Below are 23,656 nucleotides of genomic sequence, written 5' to 3'. Positions count from 1 at the left end.
CGGTGTAAAAAGCTACACCGAAACGTCGCTCTATGCAATAAACAAGAAATTGTTATCCATAAAGTCGTATGCTTCATTGTTGGAAAAAATGATATTGTACCATTATTTCAAGAAAAAAAAATTAAATCCACGAATCCAGGGGTTAACAATGGCGTAACGAGACATTAAACAATAATAACTACAACAGGGAATAAATCAGTCACACGTTTTATTGATATAAATCCACTGACCAGAGCTCAACAAAAGTTCACACTAAAGATGTATATAAATTTATGTGGCACGCTTAGTTGAGTTTACATGTTTTTGAATTATCATGCTATGGTTAATTGTGTATTTTACAGCGTGTTCATATCGATTTTTATTATGTATTCACGATATACGCCAGTTGGTTGTACTGAATTTATACCCGTAGTATGTGTTGATATCTTACTTGGCGTCATACAGCAGCTACCAACAGCAAATACGATCTAATGTCCGGCAAAATAAGAAATAGCTCTGAACAAGGGGCATATGTGGCTTTTTTAATTCTGGTCATCTTTACGAGTGTAATCAGTGTGTTTTATCAGAGGAGAGGGTGACACAGGTGAAAGTTGGCATATGCTTATTTCCATATATATTATACCGGTATGTATTTCGAAACGAACCATACTGGTTCATCATCCGGGACACCTGCATCATCCGGGGCACCTGCAACATCCGGGCACACTTAATATCATTCAGGAGCATGGCGGCTCAAGCAGAAAAGACGCTTGCTGAAATGCGTGTTGTTGATTTGCGTCAGGAACTGGAGATACGTGGTCTAGACAAGGCTGGTGTAAAAGCAGTATTACATGAAAGGCTTGCAAAGGTAAACAATTTCAATGACTTGATTTGGCTTGCAGAAGTAGAATTGTCTGACAAAACTTACCACCACACAATGAACCAAGCCCAGCGTGGTTCGGAACGATAGTTACAAGTAATACTAGCTTTACTATCATGGTGATGACGATAATGTCTCTGTTTAATCATTAATGTGCTGTTAACGTTTTCGTGTTAATAGATATACTAAATGATATTCTTTCATCATCTTCGTTAAGCGTCAACAGCCAAAATATTTCACCAAAATGGCCGTCGATATCGTGGACGATAGAGTATATGCCTAGACCATGTGGAATTGTTTTTGTTTATTCGATCATCTCACCACAAGAGTTTAATTGGCTTTAAGATAGTAAGTAAATGAATATTACTCGTTAGCATTTGAAACCAAAGGTTGTGATACGACACGCTGACGCATTTACGGCTTGAAATCGTGTTTATACAGCGGGTGACCATATTAATACATACAAACATGGCGGGAAAGAGTTACTTCCGTTCCCCTAAACCTAACTTATGGACTTTTAGTCATTTTTGTGAGTTCTCTAGTAATTGTTGTTTAGTTTTGTTAATAATTTTAGTATATATACTGAACCGCAAAAGAAACGCAAGTCAAAATCCAGATTTAGAAAAACTTTACTTTTGACAGATAATGCATGAACACAGGTACATAATAACAATCAACACTTATTGCATGATGATCGGGACATGTCAGTCAATACATGGAAACATTGTTGGTTTACTTTGCATTGAAGACAAAATCGAAATTGATCCAATAAGTCAGTAGCGCGTATGTCCATCTCGTGCATTCACTACAGCTGTGCACCGCCTGAAGATGGAGTGAATCAGACGGTTGACAAAGGCCCTAGGGATTGCCGCAAATGTCCGGATGATGGCTGCCTGGAGTTCTGCTGCAGTTGTCGGACGTGGTCGGACTTCATTCAGTCGTCTTTGCAGCTCGTCCCAAAAATGTTCGATCGGGTTTAAATCGGGACTGACAGCAAGCCATGGCAGTAGTCGGATGTTATGCTGCTGAAAAAATGCCTGAGTGACTCTAACAGTGTGGGGCCTGGCATAATCTTGCTGGTAAATGTGTTGCTTGTGTCGAACGCAAAATGGCACAACCTGGGGTTGGAGGATCTGGTCGATATAACGTTGGGCAGTGACTCCATTTCCCCGACCTGGCTCAATATTCTGGAAGAATACTGGCCCTAATCTCTGATTCAGGCCAATCGCTGCCCATACCATAATGCTCGGACCTCCCCATGCATCATCTTCCATTACACATTCGACAGCAAAGCGTTCAAGTCGTCTTCGCCATATTTGAACTCGGCCGTCAGCATGATAAATGCAAAACCGACTTTCATCAGAGAACAATACCAGTCTCCACTGTTGTTGACGCCAGTTTCGATGCAACGTAGCTCCACTGCAGACGATTCTGACGATGTCTCGTGTGAGGATAGCACGCCGAGCTGGACGACGATAACGGAGGTGGACTCGCGCTGAGTCTGCGCTTAAACTGTATCTCCGCTTATTGCTCCGTTGTGATGTCCAATAGTCTGTCGGGCAGTCTCGTTGGCAGATAAGAATCGATCCCGATGTGCTTAACGTTGAATGTGTCGATCTTACCGTGGTGTTGTGATTCTCGGACGCCCAGGACGTTGGCGGTCAGCCGTGGTCTGTGTAGCTGCAAAAGCGTTCCTGAAGACGGTAAATGGTCGATTATGTGCACATGGAATGCATTGGCAACATCTGCAACACTCTGTCCAGCTTCAAGGCGGCCGATGGCTTGTCCCTCTGTTGCGTCGTTAACCTTGGCATTCTTGGTGGGCGTTTGTCGGGAGATATTTCAAACTGATTTGAGGGCATTTTTATACCCCTATGTGTCCCTGACATAATGCGCATCATGATTTTCATGAAAAACTTCTGTAACCACATCCCACGGCCAATTCAATTGCTGCGTTTTGGCGATGTGCAATATCCAAGAGAAATCACAAACAGAACCTGAACACTAACAAACTGTTTTTTCACAACAAAGGTAACCAATATGTAGTTACACTATAACATTTAACAATGTTCTGTCGAATATTTATTCATTTTGAAAAACTTGCGTTTTTTATGCGGTTCAGTCTATTAATTATTATTTGGGATGGGGGAACGGGAGGAACTCTTACCCAAAAATTTAAGTTCGGGCTAGGTTTAGAGGGGTTATAGCTAAAACGGAACCACAGCATAACGGCACCAAATTTGTTTGGCGAAAACGGCACCATATTGGTGAAAACGGCTACTGCTTTCTGGGCTAAAACGGCACCATATATAAAACAAAGTATGACGTTGACTTATGTTTTATTTCATTTCATTATAACATTAGCAAGATTATATCAACATATGAGTCATTCTCAAAATCCGTGCATATTTATGTCAGATGTTTGTATCCGACAAACTTAAGCCAAAATCAAACAAAAAAAATTATGGTAACTAACTTATCCCAGTATCTTCTACACTTTACAGTAACACAATTAGGGAAAATATATTTTTATATTTACTTTACACCACCCAATTTTACTCAATGTTCATGTGTCACAACTCCAGTGGCTGATGTCACAGATGTGGCATTTGATTTTTTTTGTCTTTTTCATAAGCAATAAATATACAATTTCAAAACTCATTAGCCATGTTATATTGTAAAACTAGATATTTTAATATATATGTACATTAAATAAATATTATCTTTGGATTTTTTCTTTTCAAAATGATGTTACAAATTTCGTAACGGCAGTGACACAATTTCAGGAAATGTCTAATAAAAATGGTAAAATATGAAAAATGAAACATCATTAACTCTTTCAACACCAGTCAACCAGAGGCATTTACTGCCATGAGACCGAGTTCCCAGAGACTCTGAGGTCATAGATGAAGCCTATGTTTATGAAGGAAATTATAAGCTTGTAAAACGTTATTGCTACTACATCCCAAACACCATTTAAAAGATCTAATCCTACTGTTGATAAATATGAAGTTTATTTTTATAATATTATTCAAATAATACAACTACAACTTAAATAAATTTATATTTGAATGAAAATGCAAGCTTACATTTATAACGTCCAGATAAACCACAAAAAGAGCAAAAACTATGGCGATTTTTTCCATTTGTGTCATGCCCATGCCTTTTTCATTTATATTTTCATTTTTACGTAATCAGAAAATTATTATAAAAAGATTTCTTAAACAATATGTATGGTTGCCTATTTCCCGATATCTGTGGCTTTCCACTTGGTAAAATGACATAACTGAAAATACCTCCGTTTTCGAAGCTTAGTATGAATAACATGCGCGGCAAATCGTTTGAAGTCGGGCATTGTTCGAAAACTCTGAACATCAACAACATCACTGGACCCTTGCCAAGAGTATTTTCACAGTTGTAAGAAGCGATTTTATTGGATAAAAATTGGTTTCTAATGATGCTTTTTCGCCACAGTCTGCTATAAGGGTCGTGATTGGTCAAAATCAGACACGTGACCTAAGGCAGCCAATCATATTACGGCAATGGATACCGCCCTCATAAACGAAAACTTTTAGATTTGGACAAAAGTTTTGGGTAAAATAATGCTATTCTGAACATATTAAGCAAGAAATCGCTACCTATACGTAAATTATGGAACTTATTTGACGTATCGTGCTAGGTTATGACCTGTGACAAAAATGCTTCATGTATGTATTTTTGCATTAAACATCGTGTTTATTCATTAGTGAAGATTGAGGCATCATTACTTAGAGCCGAGATGTCACTTGTCAGTGACTTGACTTGCATTACATGATCGCTGATAATATAAAAAGATGGAAATAGTAATTTTTATATGAATCACGTTTGACAACTTTTATGAATGCTGTTGCTTTTTTATTCATTAGTTTATTCAATTTATTTAATAATTTCCTCTTGCAAACATCGCAAAAGATGGAAATAGCTCTTTGACAATGTTATTGTGGACCGCCGCTGCGAAGCATGTGTCCGAGAATCGCTTTTCAATAACATTGCAAAAAATAGTTTATAATTTTAATTCTGCTGATAATATATGCTAAATTGAAATTTAATAAGTGTTTTCAGACATTGTGAAATGTGATAGATTTGATATATGAATCAAAAGTCAGGTAGGTTCCTAAAATTATGTCTCATTTTGACGTGACTACTGCCTGGCCGATTAATCGGCCTCTGGTGTCGAGGGACTCATAACTTTGTGGCCGATTATTCGGCCTGCGGTGTTGAATGGGTTAAGCTTGCATAATTTATGTTACATATATTCAGCAACAATATTATGTTCTGTATACCCCCCCCCAAAAAAAAAAATCCCCATAAAACAAAAAAACTACCAAACAATGGGTTGTTGTTATTTGCTTTATTTAACGTCGCACGCACAACTAAGGTATTTCGGCGACGGTAAACAATGGGTACATTTGTGCGTTTTAAATACAATTTCATTTTGACACTGAATTTGACTCTGGGCCATTTCAGTTGAGTAAATGTACTTAAAACATCAAAGGTTGCAATGTTTTCACGCTAAATTGGGATGCCCTTTCCAATCACTGTCGGCACAGTAGATGTATTTACTATCTAAAAATTCTGCAATCCGATTATCAGCTATGGGATGCCCATTTCCAATCACTGTCGGCACAGTAGATATATTTGGTTTAAACACTTTCATTTCGTCAAAGAAACCAGGATATACGAACAAGCCTAGTGGCTTATATAGACGCAACTCCAGTACATTGTTCCAATAACTGGATACATAATTGAAATAACTTGACAACAAAAGAAAAATACTGTGACAAATTAACAGATAAATGATTGAATAATAAATATGTTCGATATTGTGTTGGTTACGCCCAGCAACGAAATGAGCAGCCGCAGAAAATCAAGTTATATAAAACTTGCCTTACATTGAATATATACGTAGATTTGATTATTACTGGAAGTGGTTACTTTTAGAAATGAACTGTTGTAATGAGTTCAGAATGTCACTAATAGTTGAGTTATTCAATGCGCCGTTATCGTATAAAGTAGTTTTCACATCGTATCCTTGAATTAAAAATACATCCTTGTTCTTAAATTTTGATAGTTCCGACATAATAGTAGATGTATTTACTATCTGCAATCCGATTATCTTATAACAAACTAGTTTTCCCCATAAGATTTTAGTTGGTGCCGTTTTCGCCATAAGATTTGTAGCTGTTTTCGCCAAGTCGAGGTTCCGTTATGTCCAGTTGGTACCGTTTTCGCCAGGTGACGTTTTGCTGTGGTGACGTTTTAGCCTGAACCCGGTTTAGAGTTGGGGGAAAGGAAGGAACTCTTTCCCTTACCTTACCTCCATATTTTGTGATGTGTCCCTTATTATTTTTATTTTTCGGGCCGTCTCCAAACAAAAACATAATTGTTTTCCCCAAAGATAATTTGGTAAGACTTCCGCCCGTATCCCCACTAAATTATAACGATGAGGAAATATTTCTTTCAGTGACATTTTTAGAATTAGGATATGTCTTTTAGTACTGTAATCGTATATATTTTCTGGTGCAATTTTCGCGGAAAGTTCACAAAAGGCCTGTTCGTTCAGTTGTTTTTTCGCGCATTTCAAACACCTGAGTGATGGTATCCATCACAACATTTTCACAACCAATAGACATGCAATGATCAAAGCTAGCCGCCATAATAGAATCTTGTTTACTAACACAATCAGAGAGAGGTGGGATTATACTTGTGTCAACATTGTGATTTGTGGCTGACATGGCTTCGCGTGTACGAATATACAAGTGAAGACCAAAGACGTCAAATTTGCAATTAAACATCGCTAGAAAAGATTATTTACCTATTCAGTTCTAGTTTGTTTTTGTTAGGCATTGTCTTATATGCAGTATTAAGATTACTGTGTAATTGTCTCATATACAGCGCCGGAAATAGCAGTCAGCTGTGCAGTGCACACGTTCCCCTACCGGTGATTTAGTTAAAACGTACCCAATAATATTCCGAGATGAATTCTGATGCAGTGATCTTAAAAAGATAGTATCTCAAACTATTGTTTTTTAAAGAGAAATATATTCTAGTTTTGTGTCATTTTCATTGCAGGTTATGCTCTATAAATGTAAAATATTTATAATCATAACTAAGGTTATGCGACAGCTTTTTTGTGTACTGCCGGATAGTTTTTATGCATGGAACAATTTAATCTGTCACCGATGAGGTTTCGTGCGATTTCGCTTTTCCACTACGAAAGTCGTTTGTTGTCAACATGTGATCGTCCAGCTACATTATGACTTTTGGCGAAACAAAATATGTATGCGTATCCATTTACTGTCAACTACACTTCATTTCAAGACGTGAGTAGACGCAGTATGTAAGTGATTGCTGTGAAGTACGTACATTGTGTTGAGGAATTACTGGTAGGCCAACATCTGTGGACTTCTTGACATTGTTGATCACGTAATTTGTAAACATGGACCGGGAATAATTGCTTTGATGTTGTTATCCGAGAGAAAGACAAATTACATGTTATTCCTACTTGAATATTTGTCATGACTTCCCCATGAATATTTCGCTTGGTATGATTATTGGCGCACAATCTTTTAGCACTAACAGCGCGAAAATTAATCCCACGCAAAAATAACTCCTATAACAGTATGTTCAGATACAATTATAGAAACATGTTAAAACTCGTCCTTATCAGATGAGGAATATATATGATATAATTGACTAGAAAGAAATTTAAGGGGGGATAAGGACAGAAGTCTTTCAAGACCGAACAATTTCTGATGTTATAGTCAAGTTTTCGAATTTTCTTTCTATCAACACGTCTATGAAATTTATTTTCATATAATCGTTTCCTTAGAGTCCTCATCGATACAAATTAGACCTATAGTTTTTCAAATTCTCACTTACTTCATCCAAAGCTGAAATCCTATCGTTTCTGACCTGCCTCAAAGTTGATTGTCACAAGGAGTCAGTTTTCTTATACGGCCTGATCTGGGAGCATTCTCAACTCATCCACGTCGATTAAACCGCTCTTCCACAGAATACATGCTGCTTCTAGGCCTTTCAAAGAATCTTGCAATGCTAGAACATATTTCGCCACTTTGAAACTTTCTCACAATTTCTTGGCTCTGACAAATCAGTTGATTTCCCATTGTTGCCGGAAACAGCCAGAACATGTAGCAGATGACAAATGGATAAAATGAACGTCATGTTCGATCATGTGACAAAATATTATGACGATATGCGATGTCATTTTGGAATAACAGTATTTTAAAAATGGGTGTTGCTATACAAGATATCAAGGCTGTTGCAATTGTACATAATATGGCCATGAGCTGTAGCATCCAACTCAGGTTATTTTCTATGATAGTTGTTGTAGCAGTCTACCTAGATTACATGTCATTGTATTTAATAAATTAAACAGTCTCTAACTATTAAGTTCAGGGAAGATGTCATAAGTGATGCAGAATTGAAGATAAACCCAGTGTTAATTCACAGTAACTGTTTTTATTCTACCTTTTGGACACAGCACTATTTTACGAGTACAAGTACTCATCTGCACTTTGGGGGGGAAATGGTCATTTTGTTCTAAGTAGGGATTTGGGGTATTTTTTTATGAAGTTTGAATTTTCTAAATTCTGAAATATAGCCCTAGGGTTCCTGCAATAATCAGCATAACAGCTAGGAATTTAAAATATTTTACATTGTAATACATGGAATTTCCCAGTAATACTAAAGGTTCTCCAATTACTTTGCTAACCTAAAGATGGTGCCATATGTAATGGGCTCATCGGCTGGTAATTGCAAATTATAATGAAAGCCCAAGAACACTCAAAGTGAGTGCATTAAAGCAACAGAATGGTCAGGAAAAGCCAGGATATATTCATGTAACTATTTCTCTGAAAAAATTCCCCCAGCAATCTCACTTCCAATACCCGGAAAACGTTGTCAGGGTGTAACCCACTTGCTCCCCAGTGCCAGGGCACAGGGCCTACTCATATCTAACAGCATAGGCCTAGTTAAAATCCAAAATGATCCCTGAGGTATTATTTCTTGGAACCTATGGACATATATTAATGTTAGTTTTTAATTTTTATTATTAGTCACTGGAATGCACTTTCACAGGTATTCATTCATTGATTGCTGCTGCTGCTGTTTGTACAGTGTATTGCTATTTCTGTATGAATGTATGAGACATACACTTAACCCAATCTCTGCACTTAAAACATGTATAAATCCAGGAGAATAATTCAGGGCTCCAGATAAAGGCCGTCTCGGCGTATGTACAGATAAAAGATATGCAAGATACGATAGGAAATAATTTAGGAAACGTAGCAGATACGCAGCACAGCAATGGTGTACAGTCTTAGAATCATTTACAAAAGTATTTATCTGAAAAAGTATTGTTTTGTTGTTTATTGACCTGTTACACCATTACTGATACACCATTAAATTCCATTCAGTACTCTAAATGTACTCTTAAGTTTTTCCAGTACTCCTATATTGAAAAAAATAAGGAGTACGTTCTCCTGATGTTGAAAAATTATCTGGAGCCCTGATAATTGAAATGGTAAATTAATTATCCCCCGCCGTGCGTTTAGCGAGAAGCGGGGGTATAGTATTAGCCTCTGTCCCTACGTACAAATTGGAATATCTCAAGAACCGTTCACTGGATTTTCTTCATATTAAATACCAAGCTTTATCTCGGGAAGGCACAGGGCCCAGATTTTGGTGACTTTCACATAATTTTCAAGGTCATGGCGACACTTTGAAGATTTCACCATATTAAACTACATGTTATGCTGGTCAGCGAGATACCTCAAGAACCATTCGCTGGATTTTAAACTACATGTTATGCTGGTCAGCGAGATACCTCAAGAACCATTCGCTGGATTTTATTCTTATTCAACCCCAAGCTTTATCCAGGGAAGGCGCAGGGCCCAGTCAATTTTGGTGACCTTCACCTAATTTTCAAGGTCACAGGGACACTTTGAAGATTTCAGCATGTAAACTACATGTTATGCTTGTCAGCAAGATACCGCAAAAAATATTCTGTGGATTTTCTTCATATTTGACACCAAGCTTCATCTTGGGAGGGCCCAGGGCCCAGTCAATTTTGGTGACCTGTTAACCTGAATTGTCAGCAAGATATTTTAAGAACGGTTCACTGGATTTTCTTCATAGACTTTCAAGACCTCCCTTGAATGTTTTTCAATAAGCAATACATTTAACTTCATCTTAAGCTTTCATTACTTTATAAGTTTGATTTGATAATTTGTGGTGGGGGATTGTCACCTTAGTGACAATGCTTGTTTATTATGTCTTTGCAATTTTTAATCAATCAGGTTTATCCCTCTTTTTCCTCCCAAAACTGCTTCTCTATGCTGAAAAAAGACCATGGTAGCAATTGTCACCATTTATGATTATTTTTGTGTATGTTTAGATAGCTTTGTGGTGAGCAGTAGAATTGCCAGTCATGGCATGAGATGATTGGTTTATTTGCAAGAAGAATATTAAAAGTTTGGGGTTTTTTTTATTCCAGGCATTAGAGGATGAAGGGCATGACCCGAGTGAATACACTTTTGCAGTATCGGATACAACACCCAAAAAGACAGTAGAAGAAATAAAAACTTCCAGAAGTGCAAGTGAGTACATCAATTATGAGACCCTGGTTATGTTCTTGATACAGTGAGTGCAAGAATTTACATTGTCATTGTCAATGTCACCATTAGGGGATGTGTTGGTCTGCTATTGGTCAGACTATTCATTGATAGTCCAAAAACCATGTGTAGGTTCTTCAGCATGTTTAAGGAAGAGAATACATTTTGTGAACATGCATTCTTTAGACAATAATTTCGATAAACATGTTGGATGCAAGCTGTTCACCTTAAATGAGACTATCAAGCAGTCGTGTTCAAGGATTTTCAGTGGTCTGTTTTTCATTATTGCAGGATCGAAAGGAAAGTCAAAGGAAGAGGCAAGTATATTAATATTCTTTTCATGCATTTATTATTGATTGTAATGTTTTCTCTGAATCATTCTTGATCGATGGTTCAGTATTCAGATTTGTCCATTCATTTTGATTGCTGAAATAGTTAACCTTTTAATAGGTACATTTTAAGGCAGTCTTTAGCTGTGTCCTAAGTCTACATCATCATACTGGGAAATGACATCAGAAGTTGATCCAGTGGTTGCAATATCTAACCAACCTGATATTTTGTCCCCTGACCTTGAAGGTGTGGCTTGTTGTTCATGCTGCTGGGCACTAGTTTTGCCTGGCTATAATATTTAAAGATGTTATGATCCAGCAATGAATTTTCATGACAGGAATCAAATGACATTCACTCACTTGTATCATGTTATATTTGAGATCACTTTCCCTTATAATCCAAAATATAACATCTGTTGCATTTGACCACATTCTAAATGGCATGGTGTTCATTCACTCTCAGAGAGTTCTAGAAATGATCAATAAAAAACTGTTACTTCACAGCATTTCAGCTATATTTAAAGTAGTAATAAGTTTGTGTATGTTTTGGACCAACATATTGAAAAAACGTTTTTTGCTGTGGCATTAGGGGAGAAGAAGAAGAAGAAGAAGAAGAAATGTATGAAGAGGACATCGAGGGTGAACCAGATGAAAGTGAGGACATTCTGGAGGATGTTATTGGGGAGGATGTGGAAGCAGAGGAAAGGGTAAGTGTCCAATTAATGTTTTACCATTGTTGTATTGTGAAAGATCTTTGGAGTGCTTTCAAGTTGAAAGAGCATGTTTGTATGTGTAGAAGACTATTGTTTGGATTTAAGTGTCTTATCACTTCAGCTGAATATGAACATTTGTATTTGATCAGTAACTGCTCATTTGGTGGGCATCATTCCTCTAGCCCTCGCCCCCTGTTGTTACAAGCCACTAATTATTACCTCTATCCCTCACCTGGCTGTTCTGTTAGCTGTACTCACTCCCTTGTAACTGGATTAAAGCGGAAGCCAGTAAAGCGCATCCCAACACATTTGAGGTGGCCTCCTTATTTATCCACGAGGACAATATGTATGTTGCATAAAACCAACTAATCAGTCAAGATCTGAATTAATATATTTGTGAATGTAAATAAATATAGAATCTTCATATGTGTTTTGTCAATTATTAGCAACAGTGGTCATCTACTGATCAATAATGATCACTGAGCCGTGATTCTCTATCTATACCAAGTACACATCGTCACCTTCTCACAACCAACACCTGACCTAACGTGTTAGTTAATAGTAGCAGTTAATCCAGTTACAGGGTAGTGAGTACAGCTAACAAAACAGCCAGATGAGGGGCTAGAGGTACTAATTAGTAGCTTGTAACAACAGGGGGACGGGTGCCAGGTGCCATAGGGGTGGAGTCATTTGGTGACATTACAGTTAACTAGTCCCTGGAAACTATTATGGTTACCAGGTAATTTTTTACGTGTATAAAAGGGGAAACCAGTTAGACAAAAGGAAACCTACTGTTAACCAAAGTCATTTTATGAATGCTCCTGTAGTTGGTTATAAGCTGTTGTTGCCAAGGAAATATGCATTCAGAAACCTGTTGCTGCTAAGTTGATTTGCACAGGCTAAATGATTGTATAATTCTTCCTGCTGCTTTACATCGTAACACAGATATTGACATACTACTCCACATTTGACGGATATTCAGGGGCGGAAATAACCCATTGCGACGCCCGAGTCCAGTGTTTTTTTTCTGTCGGGCAAGCTTATTTGTATATCACACTGTACCGGCGTCCAGTTGACTTTCCAATCTTAATTATGTTGTTTATTTTAAAAATCAACAAGGAAACGGTCAGTATAGTGGACAAATTATCAGGGCAAGTGATTTTACATGGGCCACTGTACCAGAGTACACTAGCAAGTTTAAAGTTATTTCTACCCCTGATATTTTGTATTTTTCCAGGGGAACATGACCAAATCTCGTGTCAAGTATAGACATAATAGGAAAGCCTATCTTAACCAATCAAAAGTTGAATAGTATACTGAATGTTCTAGTAGTACGTATGTCACAAGTGAAATTGAGCAACATGATTTCCGTTATCACAACTACATAGAATATCTTACCATTTTTGCGACTGAACAGATAAATCTCGACTGCAATTCTCAACTCTGGTTGTATATGATGTGACTCTGATGTACATTGCAAAATTACCTTATTCAGTTTGTTTCTTTCACATTGTCAGTATAAACTGACAAGTAAGCAGTTATCTCCACGTCTTCTTGAGACCAGGGAGGTAACTGACTTTGAAAAGTCTTGTTTCAACCCTTACTGGACAAGACAAGTTTTCCAAGGGTGGAAACTGGACTTCTATTAGTCAGTATCACTTGCCTCAGGAAAACGATATCTCCAGAACACCCTATAACTTGGGTCAGGTGTAATTGGGCATCACTTAGAGACAATTCCTTTGAAACACTTGTCAACCTCCACAGCGGAGTTATCTCATTAAATATGTCAATGGGTTGGTTTTCAAATTAAAGCAAGTAAATAAAGTGAAAAGAGCATCACAGCTGTTTGTGGAATATACAGAAACTAGTATGCCTATGTTTTGAATTACGTTTCACTCATTGAAAATGTTGCTGGTTGTGGAATTTAAGAAAGAGCAGGGGTGGAAATAACCCATTGCCCGACACCCGAGTCCAGTGGTTTTTTCTGTCCGGCAAGCAAATTTGTATATCACACTGTACCAGTGTCCAGTTGACTTTCCAATATTAATTATGTTGTTTATTTACAAAATCAACAAGAAAACTTATCAGGGCAAGTGATTTTACATGTGCCACTGTACCGGAGTACACTAGCAATTTTAGAGTTATTTCCACCCCTGAAGAGATGTTCTTTTTGCGATGCTTTGAAGATGTACAAGGATGGTAGAAACTAGAGAAATACATTCACATAGATAAGATCGAATAGTATGATAACCAAAGGAACATTTACTTATTGTTGGTTTTGAAAGCTTGTAGACAAACTTATGCTTTTGACTATACTGCCTACCATGTTAGTTTCACAAACTTTGTAATAGCTAACATTTCCGTTTTCTCGTATATACTGAGATAATTTATATGGTTATTCATCCCATTTGAGGATGTCTGCTTGTTTTGTGTTCATTTCACTGTTCACACATGTGATGACCTTGCAAAACAGTAATGTATTCAAGATATGTGACCATAGCCTTGGTGGGAAAAGTATTGTTTTTATATCTGATTAGATGACATTAACCCATTCAACACCGTAGGCCGGAAAACCGGCCAAGACGTCACGAGTCCCCAGACACCGTCGCATCAAAGTGATCTAAAAATTTTAGGAACCTAACTAACATATGATTCTTTATCAAATCTTTCACTTTTCCCCATGTCTGAAAACACTTATTAAATTTCAAATGACCATATGTTATCGACAGGATTAGAATTATAAACTATTTTTCGAAATGTTATTGAAAAAAAACCAATTCTCGCACACATGCTTCAGCAAAGAGCAAAGTAACGATGTTTCGAGAAAGTAATTCAATAAACTGAAGAATAAATTCCACAACAGTACTCATAAAAGTTTGTCAAACGTACATTATAACTTACTATTTCCATCTTTTTGAGCCATCGTGTATTGTAATTCAAGTGACATCTCGGCTTTCATCGCCTCGAACTTCACGCTCGAACACGATGTTTAATTCTGAAATATATGCATGAAGCATTTTTGTCACAGGACATAACCTTGCACGATACGTCCACCAAGTTCCATAATATACGTATAGGTGGTGATTTATTGGCTGCCTTAGGTCACGTGTACGATTTTGACCAATCACGATACTTATATTAGACTGCGGCGAAAAAGCATCATTAGAAACCAATTTTTATCCAATAAAATCGCTTCTTACAACTGTGGAAATACTCATTGCAAGGGTACAGTGATGTTGTTGATGTTCAGAGTTTTCGAACGATACCCACCATCAAACAAATCGCCTCGCATGCTATTCATACGAAGCCTCAAAAACCGAGGTATTTCCCACTGTTGTATCACGTTACCGAGCAGAAGTCACTGATATCGGGAAATAGACTACCATACATATTATTTGAGAAATCTTTTAAAATAATTTTAGGATTAGGTAAAAATGAAAATATAAAAGAAAAGGTATGGGGATATTATGACATATTACTAATGGAAACAATTGCCGCATTTTTTGCTCCCTTCATGGTTTGTCTGGACATTATAAATGTTTAAGCTTGCATTTTCATTAAAAATTAAGTTAATTACGTTGTAGTTGGATTATTTGTATAATATGATCAAAAATAAATTTCATCTTTATAAACAGTAGGATTAGACCTTTCAAATGGTGTATGATATGTAGTAAGCACTAATGGTTTACAAGCTGATATTTTCCTTGATAAACATAGGCTCCATTTATGACCTCAGAGTCTCTGGGAACTCGGGGTCAAGGCAGTAAAAGCCAAGTTCAAGTTTTCACAATATTTAGGTGGGCATGGAAAAGATTCATGTACAAGACAACTTTGATGTTAATAATTGGAATTTGACAAGACCTAGTTTGGGTTGTAGTAAACTATCTTTTCACCAGGTAATAATGTTAGCACTTTGAGCATACACTTTGTTTATGGAAGTTGCACAATTATAAGTACATACATTATTTTTTATTATTATATGGAGACCGAATCAATATGATGAGATTGGAGGCCAGAGTTATTTAACTTGAAGTGCTCAGAATTCTGTTAGCAAGGAAGCTAAGGGGCATGGTACTTTGTTTTAAGATTGATCCATCTTCAACAAGTGATGTCGACGTTCACCTGTTAAGGTCAATGGCTTAGAATTACTTTGCAAGGGTCTACCCATACAAAAAGTTTGTGCATATAAAGTTATACAATGAATACAAAATGAGCAGACATACTTGACTAGAGGTGAAAAACTAACATGTTTGTTGTGAAGTTCTCAATTGCATGTGCACACTGATGAGTCTTGATGAAGCCGAGTATTCATCAAGACCAATCCAGTGGTTTACCTGTAGCTTCATTATTGCATGTTGCCTGTGTGTTGTCTTGCAGACAGACATTGAACAAGTTGAAATAGAGCCAGAGACAGTAGATAATGTCACTGAGAATGAGGTTGAAACAGAAACTGAAATTGAAAATACTTCTGGGCAAGAATTGGTGGAACCAGAGGTAATTTTGTATTTTAGATATTCTTTTTCTGATCTTATAATCCCATATTCATTAAAATGATAATTTAATGGTGACATCTGCTGTCAAGGCCCATTGACACAGCTTGAACAACTACTTATATTTGTTGTAATGTTTGCGATGTCTGACCTTTAATAGTTAAATCTGATGTGCTGTTTTCATGATAATGTGTAATGTTTACTTTCTATAACAATAGATCTGGTAATATTTAGTACTTAAATTGTAATCTGTTGTAAACCAAAACTGTGAAAATGAAAACTTTTGAGTGACTCTCAGGGAGACTACAATGGTAGTGCAACCTTGTAAATTATCATTGCAGTAGATTGACATTCCAATGCTGGAATTCCAGTACAAGATTGTCCTGGGTGGTTTCTTCATTTGAAGAGGTGTCATTGTAATAAATAGAGCTAAAGCGGTTTTATTTAAATTCAGGTAAACAGTAATTCCATTCTGATGTGTTGTTTTCCAGGAAGCCAATGAAGCTGATGTAATTGATGTGTCAGAGGCTGTGGATGAGGAAGGTAAGTTTGTGTTAGGAGGATAGGTTCAAATAGAAGAATATTAAATAGTCTTCTTAAAATAGCGAAATTTGATCTTTACCCGAAGATTGACAGATAAATTTTGTTGTAGTCTTTGTAAAAGAAGAAGAAAAGAATTTAAAAGAGTATTATTACAACCTCTTTTTAATGATAGTGTGGTCTTTAAATTGAGATTTAAATATTTCCACTCATTATATAGTATTGGCTATGGATGGAACAAGGCATTCTTACTGTACCATCCGTTCTGGTATTTCGTTTTATCATTGCACTTTGGCAAACCTGGACGCCAGCATGCCCGATGGATATTTTGTCAAGTATACAGTTTGTATTACTATGTATGAAGAAACAGTTACATCACTTGGACAGAGTGAAGCCTTGATGTTGTGAGGAAGACTTCATGGGACATCTTGCCACTGTGATATTTGTTATGGATTTGACATTAAGAAACATCAGACATGGACACATCTTTGTAAAGAAATAGATGCTGTGATGAAGACTGGTAATACTGCCTGGACGGGTCCTGAACGACATTATAGAAGGATGTCGTGTCTGTGAATCAACTGATGTTCCAAGACCAAAGTGTTGATGGCAAAGACTGATAGCACTATTCTTCTACCTTCTCAAGACATTTGATTCAACAGAAGGGAAGTTACTAGTGAACGAACATTTCATGGTTTCCTTGTGGACTTCTGCAAAGCACTCATCAGTAGTTAGTTTATCATAATTATGTTAGTTACTTTTTACTAAACTGACGCAAATCTCATATTGCAAGGTGAGTATGAATTTTAATATCAAATGGACGTTGTGTGATGTGGTCTAAATTTGTTTTAACTTAAAAATTTCTCTAGCCCCACAAGATGAAGGTGAAATGGCGATGGATGTCGGCCAGGATGATGCCATAGTAGACTTGGATGAGGAATTTATAGGGGATGGTGAGGGAACAGTTGAAGGGGAAATTGAAATGAACGAAGCCGAAGGTGAAGCTGCCCCAGAAGATGATGCAGATCCTGAGATGGAGACTGAAATTATAGACGAAACTGAACCGGAGGCTGAAGCCGAGCCAGAGGAAGAAGAGGCTGCAGAACAGACAGAGGTTGTAACTGTTCCTGAGGTCAACCAGGTTCCTGCTCCTGTTCCTGCCCCATCCCCTACAAAATCCACTACACCAGCAAAGACCAAGGCCACTACCCCAGCAGCTAAAGCGACACCTGCACCTAAAACTACGCCAAAAGCAGTTGCAGCAAAAACTGCACCCAAGACGGCAACAGCAAAGTCAACGCCTGCAAAGACACCTGGAGCAAAGTCAGCAGCAAAATCCCCTGCAGCGAAACCAGCAGTCACACCTAAAACTGCAGCAGCAGACAAACCTACGACACCAGTAAAGACATCGGCTGCCCCAAAGGCCCAAACCAAGACTGCAACCCGATCATCCTCACCAAGAGTAGCTGCAGCTAAGGCATCAACTGCAACACCCAAATCTGCAGATGCAACAACACCATCAGCAGCAGCAGCAACAACAGCAAAGGACTCTTCTAAGGATGAAATCACCCTATTTGAACCAACGGATGATTCTTTTGATGTGCGTGTGGATGACACTCAAGTGAATGAGATTGATGCAGATCTGAAAGATGAAAAAGGAGGCGAGAAGGCTGCTGGTGCTGATGCCACGGCAAGTGAAGAGGCCAAAGGAGATGCAGGCGAGGCTGTCAAAGTGAAGACTGAGGACAAAACTAAGCCAGCTGACAAAAAGGATGAGAAGAAACCTGAAGATAAAAAAGAAGATGCAAAACCTGCCAAGAGGTTGGTTTGGTTTGTATTGATGTCTTCTTGATCATGCTAAAGTCTTCAAGATCGCTCAGCTTTCACTTTCCATAACGACCAGATGAAAGAGATTGTCATTGAATTGAGCTGCTTCAGTTATGTTGAAGTTAGCTTACACCAATGAGTTAAGGTATTCTTTTGCATTAGCTGTCCTCCTTTAGACGCTTTTAAGTTTCTGGTGTTTCACCTTTCCCTTGAACCAGGATGTAAAACAGCAACACAGCTCAAGTTAAAAAATAGTGTCTATTAAGAGAATTAAATTCAGAGCCATCAATTTCTGTTAATTTACAAAAGAGAAAAAAACTATTTGTAAAATGAAGAAATTGAAGAATGAACTAAGCATGTCGGTCGTCTGAAGCAAGCATGAGCAAGTCTTTGTCAAGGTGACAGCAGAAAACCAGCTTTTAATGTCATCAGATTTGGTTTCCATCCCTAGGAATGATGTCTGTCTGCACACGGTTCCCTTTGCTTTCATTCAGTGTTATTGTCCGGTGCTCACCATGAAGGGATTTTATTAGTTTTCTTCCCTTTAATGATAAAAACTCTTCCTCTTCATTTACTAATTTACATCAGTGAATCAGCCATTGATTTTACTTTGGGAAAGGTTCATGGTCAGTAAATAAAATCAGGAAAGTCTGTTTGACCTGAGGTTGAAGGTGATTTGTTTTGATATTATCCTAGTGTGATCAGCATAATGTTCAGAGTAAATTGGTCTGTAATATGAAACTATATTTATTGGCAGGAAGTTCTTGTCAAACCCGAGAATTTCATGACATGTTTAAAGCTTGTGTTCATGTTACCAAAACAGTGAATCAAATGTATACTATATATTCTTGGAAGAATACAGCAAAAATCTTTCGCAAAGTTAAAACTAAGAGGTTTTCAAGACATTTCTGATTTGACATTATTTTCTTTCAAAATCCTTTGCAACTTCCTTCTGTATACATTTCACTTGTCATTCTGTCATGTTATCATTTTCAACGTGGATTCCCCACTTTTATCTTTTGTAGTTCCGAGGGCAAGGAAGGCAAGGAGAAAGAGACAAAGAGTAAGTGTGTTCATTCTTGTTAACAAAGAAGGGTTTAAGTAACAAATTATTGAATAGTTCAATTACAATTAAAATTCAAGGAAATTGTTAAAATAGGTGTTAATAACCATGAAATTCAATTTCATTACCCAGGCAGCCAGCATAGTCGCAACCTGTGGGTGAGTGGCCTGGCTTCGTCAACTAGAGCCACAGATCTCAAGTCACTTTTCAGCAAATATGGGAAGGTGAGGTTATTACATTTTTGTAGTATGAAATATCACTGAATAGTGAAGAAAAAAGCCTCTTTTTTATTTCATTGCAAATGAAAAGGTTGTGTATACACTTGGTGATGTGCTTTATTCTGGACCACTTTAGAGACTGGGTAGAACAAGTTGCATCACTTTTGAAGGTTTTTGCAGAGAAGGTGATCACTTTCAACACATGATCACTTTACAGACAGTGATATACAGTGTATGACAGTATACAGGGTACATTGGAGGTCATTGCTATTGATCATCTGTGCCAGGTGTGGAAATAACCCATTGCCCGACGCCCGAGTCCAGTGTTTTTTTTCTGTCGGGCAAGCATATTTATCTATCACACTGTATCGGTGTCCAGTTGACTTTCCAATGTTAACTATGTTGTTTATTTAAAAAATCAACAAGAAAATCGGCCAGTATAGTGGAAAAATTATCAGGGCAAGTGATTTTACATGTGCCACTGTACCAGAGCACACTAGCAATTTTAAAGTTATTTCAGCCCTGCTGTGCCATCAATAAATCTGGAGCAAAGTATTGCAACACTAGGTTTTGGGGAAGTTTGCCACTCTTTTTAATTCTGACAAAACAAATGACATCTAAATTCATGTTTTGGTGTTGCATGATAGCACTTTCCATCCTGAAACTAATCTGCTGTTGCAGTACTTATTCCAGATGTATATTTTTCTGCAGGACCTTTCATGAGATTTCCTGCATGTTAATGGCAGCCATTGATAGTGCACCATGAAGCAATATTTACTGTCTCCCTCTGTCCGACTAAAAAGGAACACCATTATGAAAATGTTATTCTACCCTTGTAGGTTATTGGAGCCAAGGTTGTGACCAACGCTCGCAGTCCAGGCTCACGATGCTATGGATTTGTGACGATGTCAACCGCAGAAGAGGCCTCTAAGTGTATTCAGCACTTGCATCGGACTGAACTGCATGGGAAGATGATATCTGTGGAAAGGGTATAGTGTACACAGTATTTTGAAGCTTAATATTCTCAGTATTTCTTCTTTGCATTTCTGGTTTAAGTGTAAAAACCTGTGTGCACACGCTGAAAAGTGGTGTAGTTTACATCTACTCAACATTTTTGATAGCAGAAATGTAAAGACAGTTATGTTTGAAGAAATAAGTCAATCTGGAAATGGTAGTCTGATAGTGTTCGGCTCCTACCGGTTTAAGTTTTCAGAAGCATCATAAATGAAAAATAATAATCACTTGGTTAAACAATCAAATGACATGAAGTCAATGGCAATTTATATATTTTAAAATAGCCTAATACTCCTATCAAGAGTTGTAGTGTACCTCCTCTATTTTACTAGGCAAAGAATGAACCAGGTGGACCCAGCAAGGCAGCTTTACTAAAGAAGGCAGAAGACAAGAAACCAGCTGGTAGGTATTGATAATTGTCCATAGCATTGACTATTTCCTGTTTAGTTTTTATTGGTGATATGTACCAATGTATTAAGGTTGGTAGCAAATCAAAGCTACACTCACCTTAAAGCTTTTTTGTTGTCAGACAAGAAGGAGGCAGAGAAGAAAGATGGTGAAAAGAAGGTAGAGAAGAAAGTTGAAAGGAAGGCTGACAACAGAGACAATCGGTCCAATAGACGTCCACATCATGATGAACGTGCTAGAAGAGAAGCTAGACGCCCAGAGAAGAAACATAATGATAAACAAACATCTTCCACAGATGCCAAGAGACATCCAACAACATCTCCTAAATCAGCAGGTTTGTTGTGTATCAGACATTGATCTGAATGTTTTCAGTATAAAAGGTGACCAAAGGTGTTTTGCTCATGCCCTAAGTTGAGCAGTTCCTAAGGAATACAGTATGTCATAGTTTCTGATCAATGTCAATGATGCAACAAGATTGAGAAAATGCAAGCCAAAAGGGCATGGCTAGTACATGTTGTTCTTTAATCAGGTAATACATAAAATGCAGTGATTAACTGCCATGCATTCATCCAAACAGTGAAAAAAACAAATTCAGTTACAAGGCCTTGATTTTGGATGACAGATTTGCGACTATATTTTTGTCAGTAGTATAGTTGTAATACACATTCATGTTCGTAACACCAAATAATATCTTCAGCAGAGAAGAAGAAAGCCGAAGAGAAAAAAGATGAGAAACCAAAAGAAAAGGCGGTAAAGACAGAAGAGGGAGTAGAGAAGAAAGAGGAAGGCGGAGAAAAGGATGAAAAGAAGTCTGAATCAGGCAGATCCCAGTCCAAGGATCCTAAAGATATACTTTCCTTTGAGAAGATCAAGGTACAGCTTGTCAAAATTTTCATCTTTGTCTTGTTTCGTTTCCAGCAAGTAGTTCTAGAAATCAAGCAGTCACTTATTTAATAACACCTGAAAAGGTGAAACTATATCTAGATACATTTGAAATGTGATTGATTCAGAAACATGTATGATGCATTTCATGATCTCTTCTCCAGGCTGAGCGGGAACGAGAACGTCTCCGACAAAAAGAGCGTGCTCTGCGTGATGAGGAAAGGAGGAGACTGTCTGAAATTGAGAGACAACGAACAAGACAGAAGCAGATTCACTTACGTCAGCGAGAAGAAGCTATTCGACTTGAACGGGAAAAAGATAGACTGAGGTATATCAAAATAGTGCATGGAATAAAAGTGTGAGATCTTAGTGTTTCAGTCAGTGTCTACATATCATTAATAAACAGCCTATTTGCATAAACCAAATGATGCCTTTCCCACTTTGAATAAACCTAATATAATGTGTTGATCTGTTAATACAGACTAGAGCGAGAAAAGCTTGAACGAGAACGTATTGAAACAGAAAGACTGCGTCTGGAACGTGAAAGACTAGAGAGGGAGAGACTAGAACAACTCAGGCTTGAGCAACGAAGGTGAGGAAGAGTTGACAATCAACTATGTTAGTGTAGAAACATTGGAAACATCAAAAGAATGAAGTGTTCACTTTATTAATGCTTTCATCACCAAACAGAAATGGTGGTGAAGAGAGTACCACTATTCTTGCATGTAATGCAAACATGAAACTGTTTTCCTGGAGAAAATGAGTAATATTTGGGGGCCAAATGAAGAACATTTTGTTGATTGTAACTTACAGATTAGATGACCAGCGAAGAGCAGCCAAAAGACCATTTGACAGTCGTGGTAGTCGCCATGATGATGACTACTGGAGCAGCCCCCCTAAACGATCCATGTCTGACAGATTGGATAATTATGGGGATTCTAGGTAAGGAATTCAGGCGTCAGTCTGTATATGTGATATTTACATCCGTGTATGTCCTCTTGAAAGTGTTACTCTGGTGAGTGAGTGGTTTTCAGTTCTCAACAGTCACAACTTTAATTGTTTTTCAGACGTGAGAATCGTTTTGACCGAAGTGCTAATACGGACAGGAAGGTGGAGCGATATGACAGGCGAGACAGTCGTACTGCAGACACTCGTGGTTCTAACAGGGGACGCATTGAAGACCGAAATGACAGAAGGGATATGCCAGTGCAGCATGGACGTGATAGGGAAGAACGGCATGGAAGTGGCTTTGGAGAAGCCCAGAGGTACTTGTGGCTTTATTACAAAATACAAAAAGTGGGGTGATAGACTCAGTGCAGCCTTGCTGACTGTGTTATTGAATTGAGGCCTAAATTGTTGGAACAGTGAACCATTGATTTGACATGATAGGTGTTTACAAGGACATAGTTGGAATATAGCTGAAAACATGTCATCCCTCAAAGTAGGATAATCCTCATGAAGCTTATGCTTGACATGTTTTTGCCAACCAGAAAATGTAAATTAATTTGTGATTTTCTTGGGTATGAAGTATTTTTCATCTGTGTATATCTTGGCTACACCAGAAACCTGTGTGTATTTCATGGGTTGAATTTATTTGACATTATTTTGTAACCAACTTGTGAGAATTAGCATATGATCA

General features: G+C 37.6%; 1 protein-coding gene across 1 annotated transcript in view; it reads left to right on the top strand.

Annotated features, from left to right (window-relative positions):
* Positions 1 to 691: 691 nt before the first annotated feature.
* Positions 692 to 23,656, top strand: part of LOC124277911 (scaffold attachment factor B2-like) — a 30,055-nt gene continuing 7,090 nt past the window's right edge. The window contains exons 1-17 of the mRNA XM_046713637.1: positions 692 to 847; positions 10,416 to 10,518; positions 10,825 to 10,851; positions 11,451 to 11,569; positions 15,953 to 16,069; positions 16,557 to 16,608; positions 17,475 to 18,426; positions 19,458 to 19,495; positions 19,628 to 19,719; positions 20,553 to 20,702; positions 21,060 to 21,129; positions 21,257 to 21,469; positions 21,833 to 22,008; positions 22,182 to 22,345; positions 22,499 to 22,609; positions 22,831 to 22,959; positions 23,085 to 23,282. Coding sequence (XP_046569593.1) covers positions 725 to 847; positions 10,416 to 10,518; positions 10,825 to 10,851; positions 11,451 to 11,569; positions 15,953 to 16,069; positions 16,557 to 16,608; positions 17,475 to 18,426; positions 19,458 to 19,495; positions 19,628 to 19,719; positions 20,553 to 20,702; positions 21,060 to 21,129; positions 21,257 to 21,469; positions 21,833 to 22,008; positions 22,182 to 22,345; positions 22,499 to 22,609; positions 22,831 to 22,959; positions 23,085 to 23,282 — 2,834 coding nt within the window. The 5' untranslated portion in view covers positions 692 to 724. The remainder of the gene's footprint in view (positions 848 to 10,415; positions 10,519 to 10,824; positions 10,852 to 11,450; positions 11,570 to 15,952; positions 16,070 to 16,556; positions 16,609 to 17,474; positions 18,427 to 19,457; positions 19,496 to 19,627; positions 19,720 to 20,552; positions 20,703 to 21,059; positions 21,130 to 21,256; positions 21,470 to 21,832; positions 22,009 to 22,181; positions 22,346 to 22,498; positions 22,610 to 22,830; positions 22,960 to 23,084; positions 23,283 to 23,656) is intronic.

Source organism: Haliotis rubra, unplaced genomic scaffold (assembly GCF_003918875.1).
Source record: "Haliotis rubra isolate DU_JTF1 unplaced genomic scaffold, ASM391887v1 Scf23, whole genome shotgun sequence".
Lineage (NCBI taxonomy): Eukaryota > Metazoa > Mollusca > Gastropoda > Lepetellida > Haliotidae > Haliotis > Haliotis rubra.
Note: the sequence above shows the minus strand (reverse complement) of the source record. Positions and strands in the feature narration are given on the sequence as shown.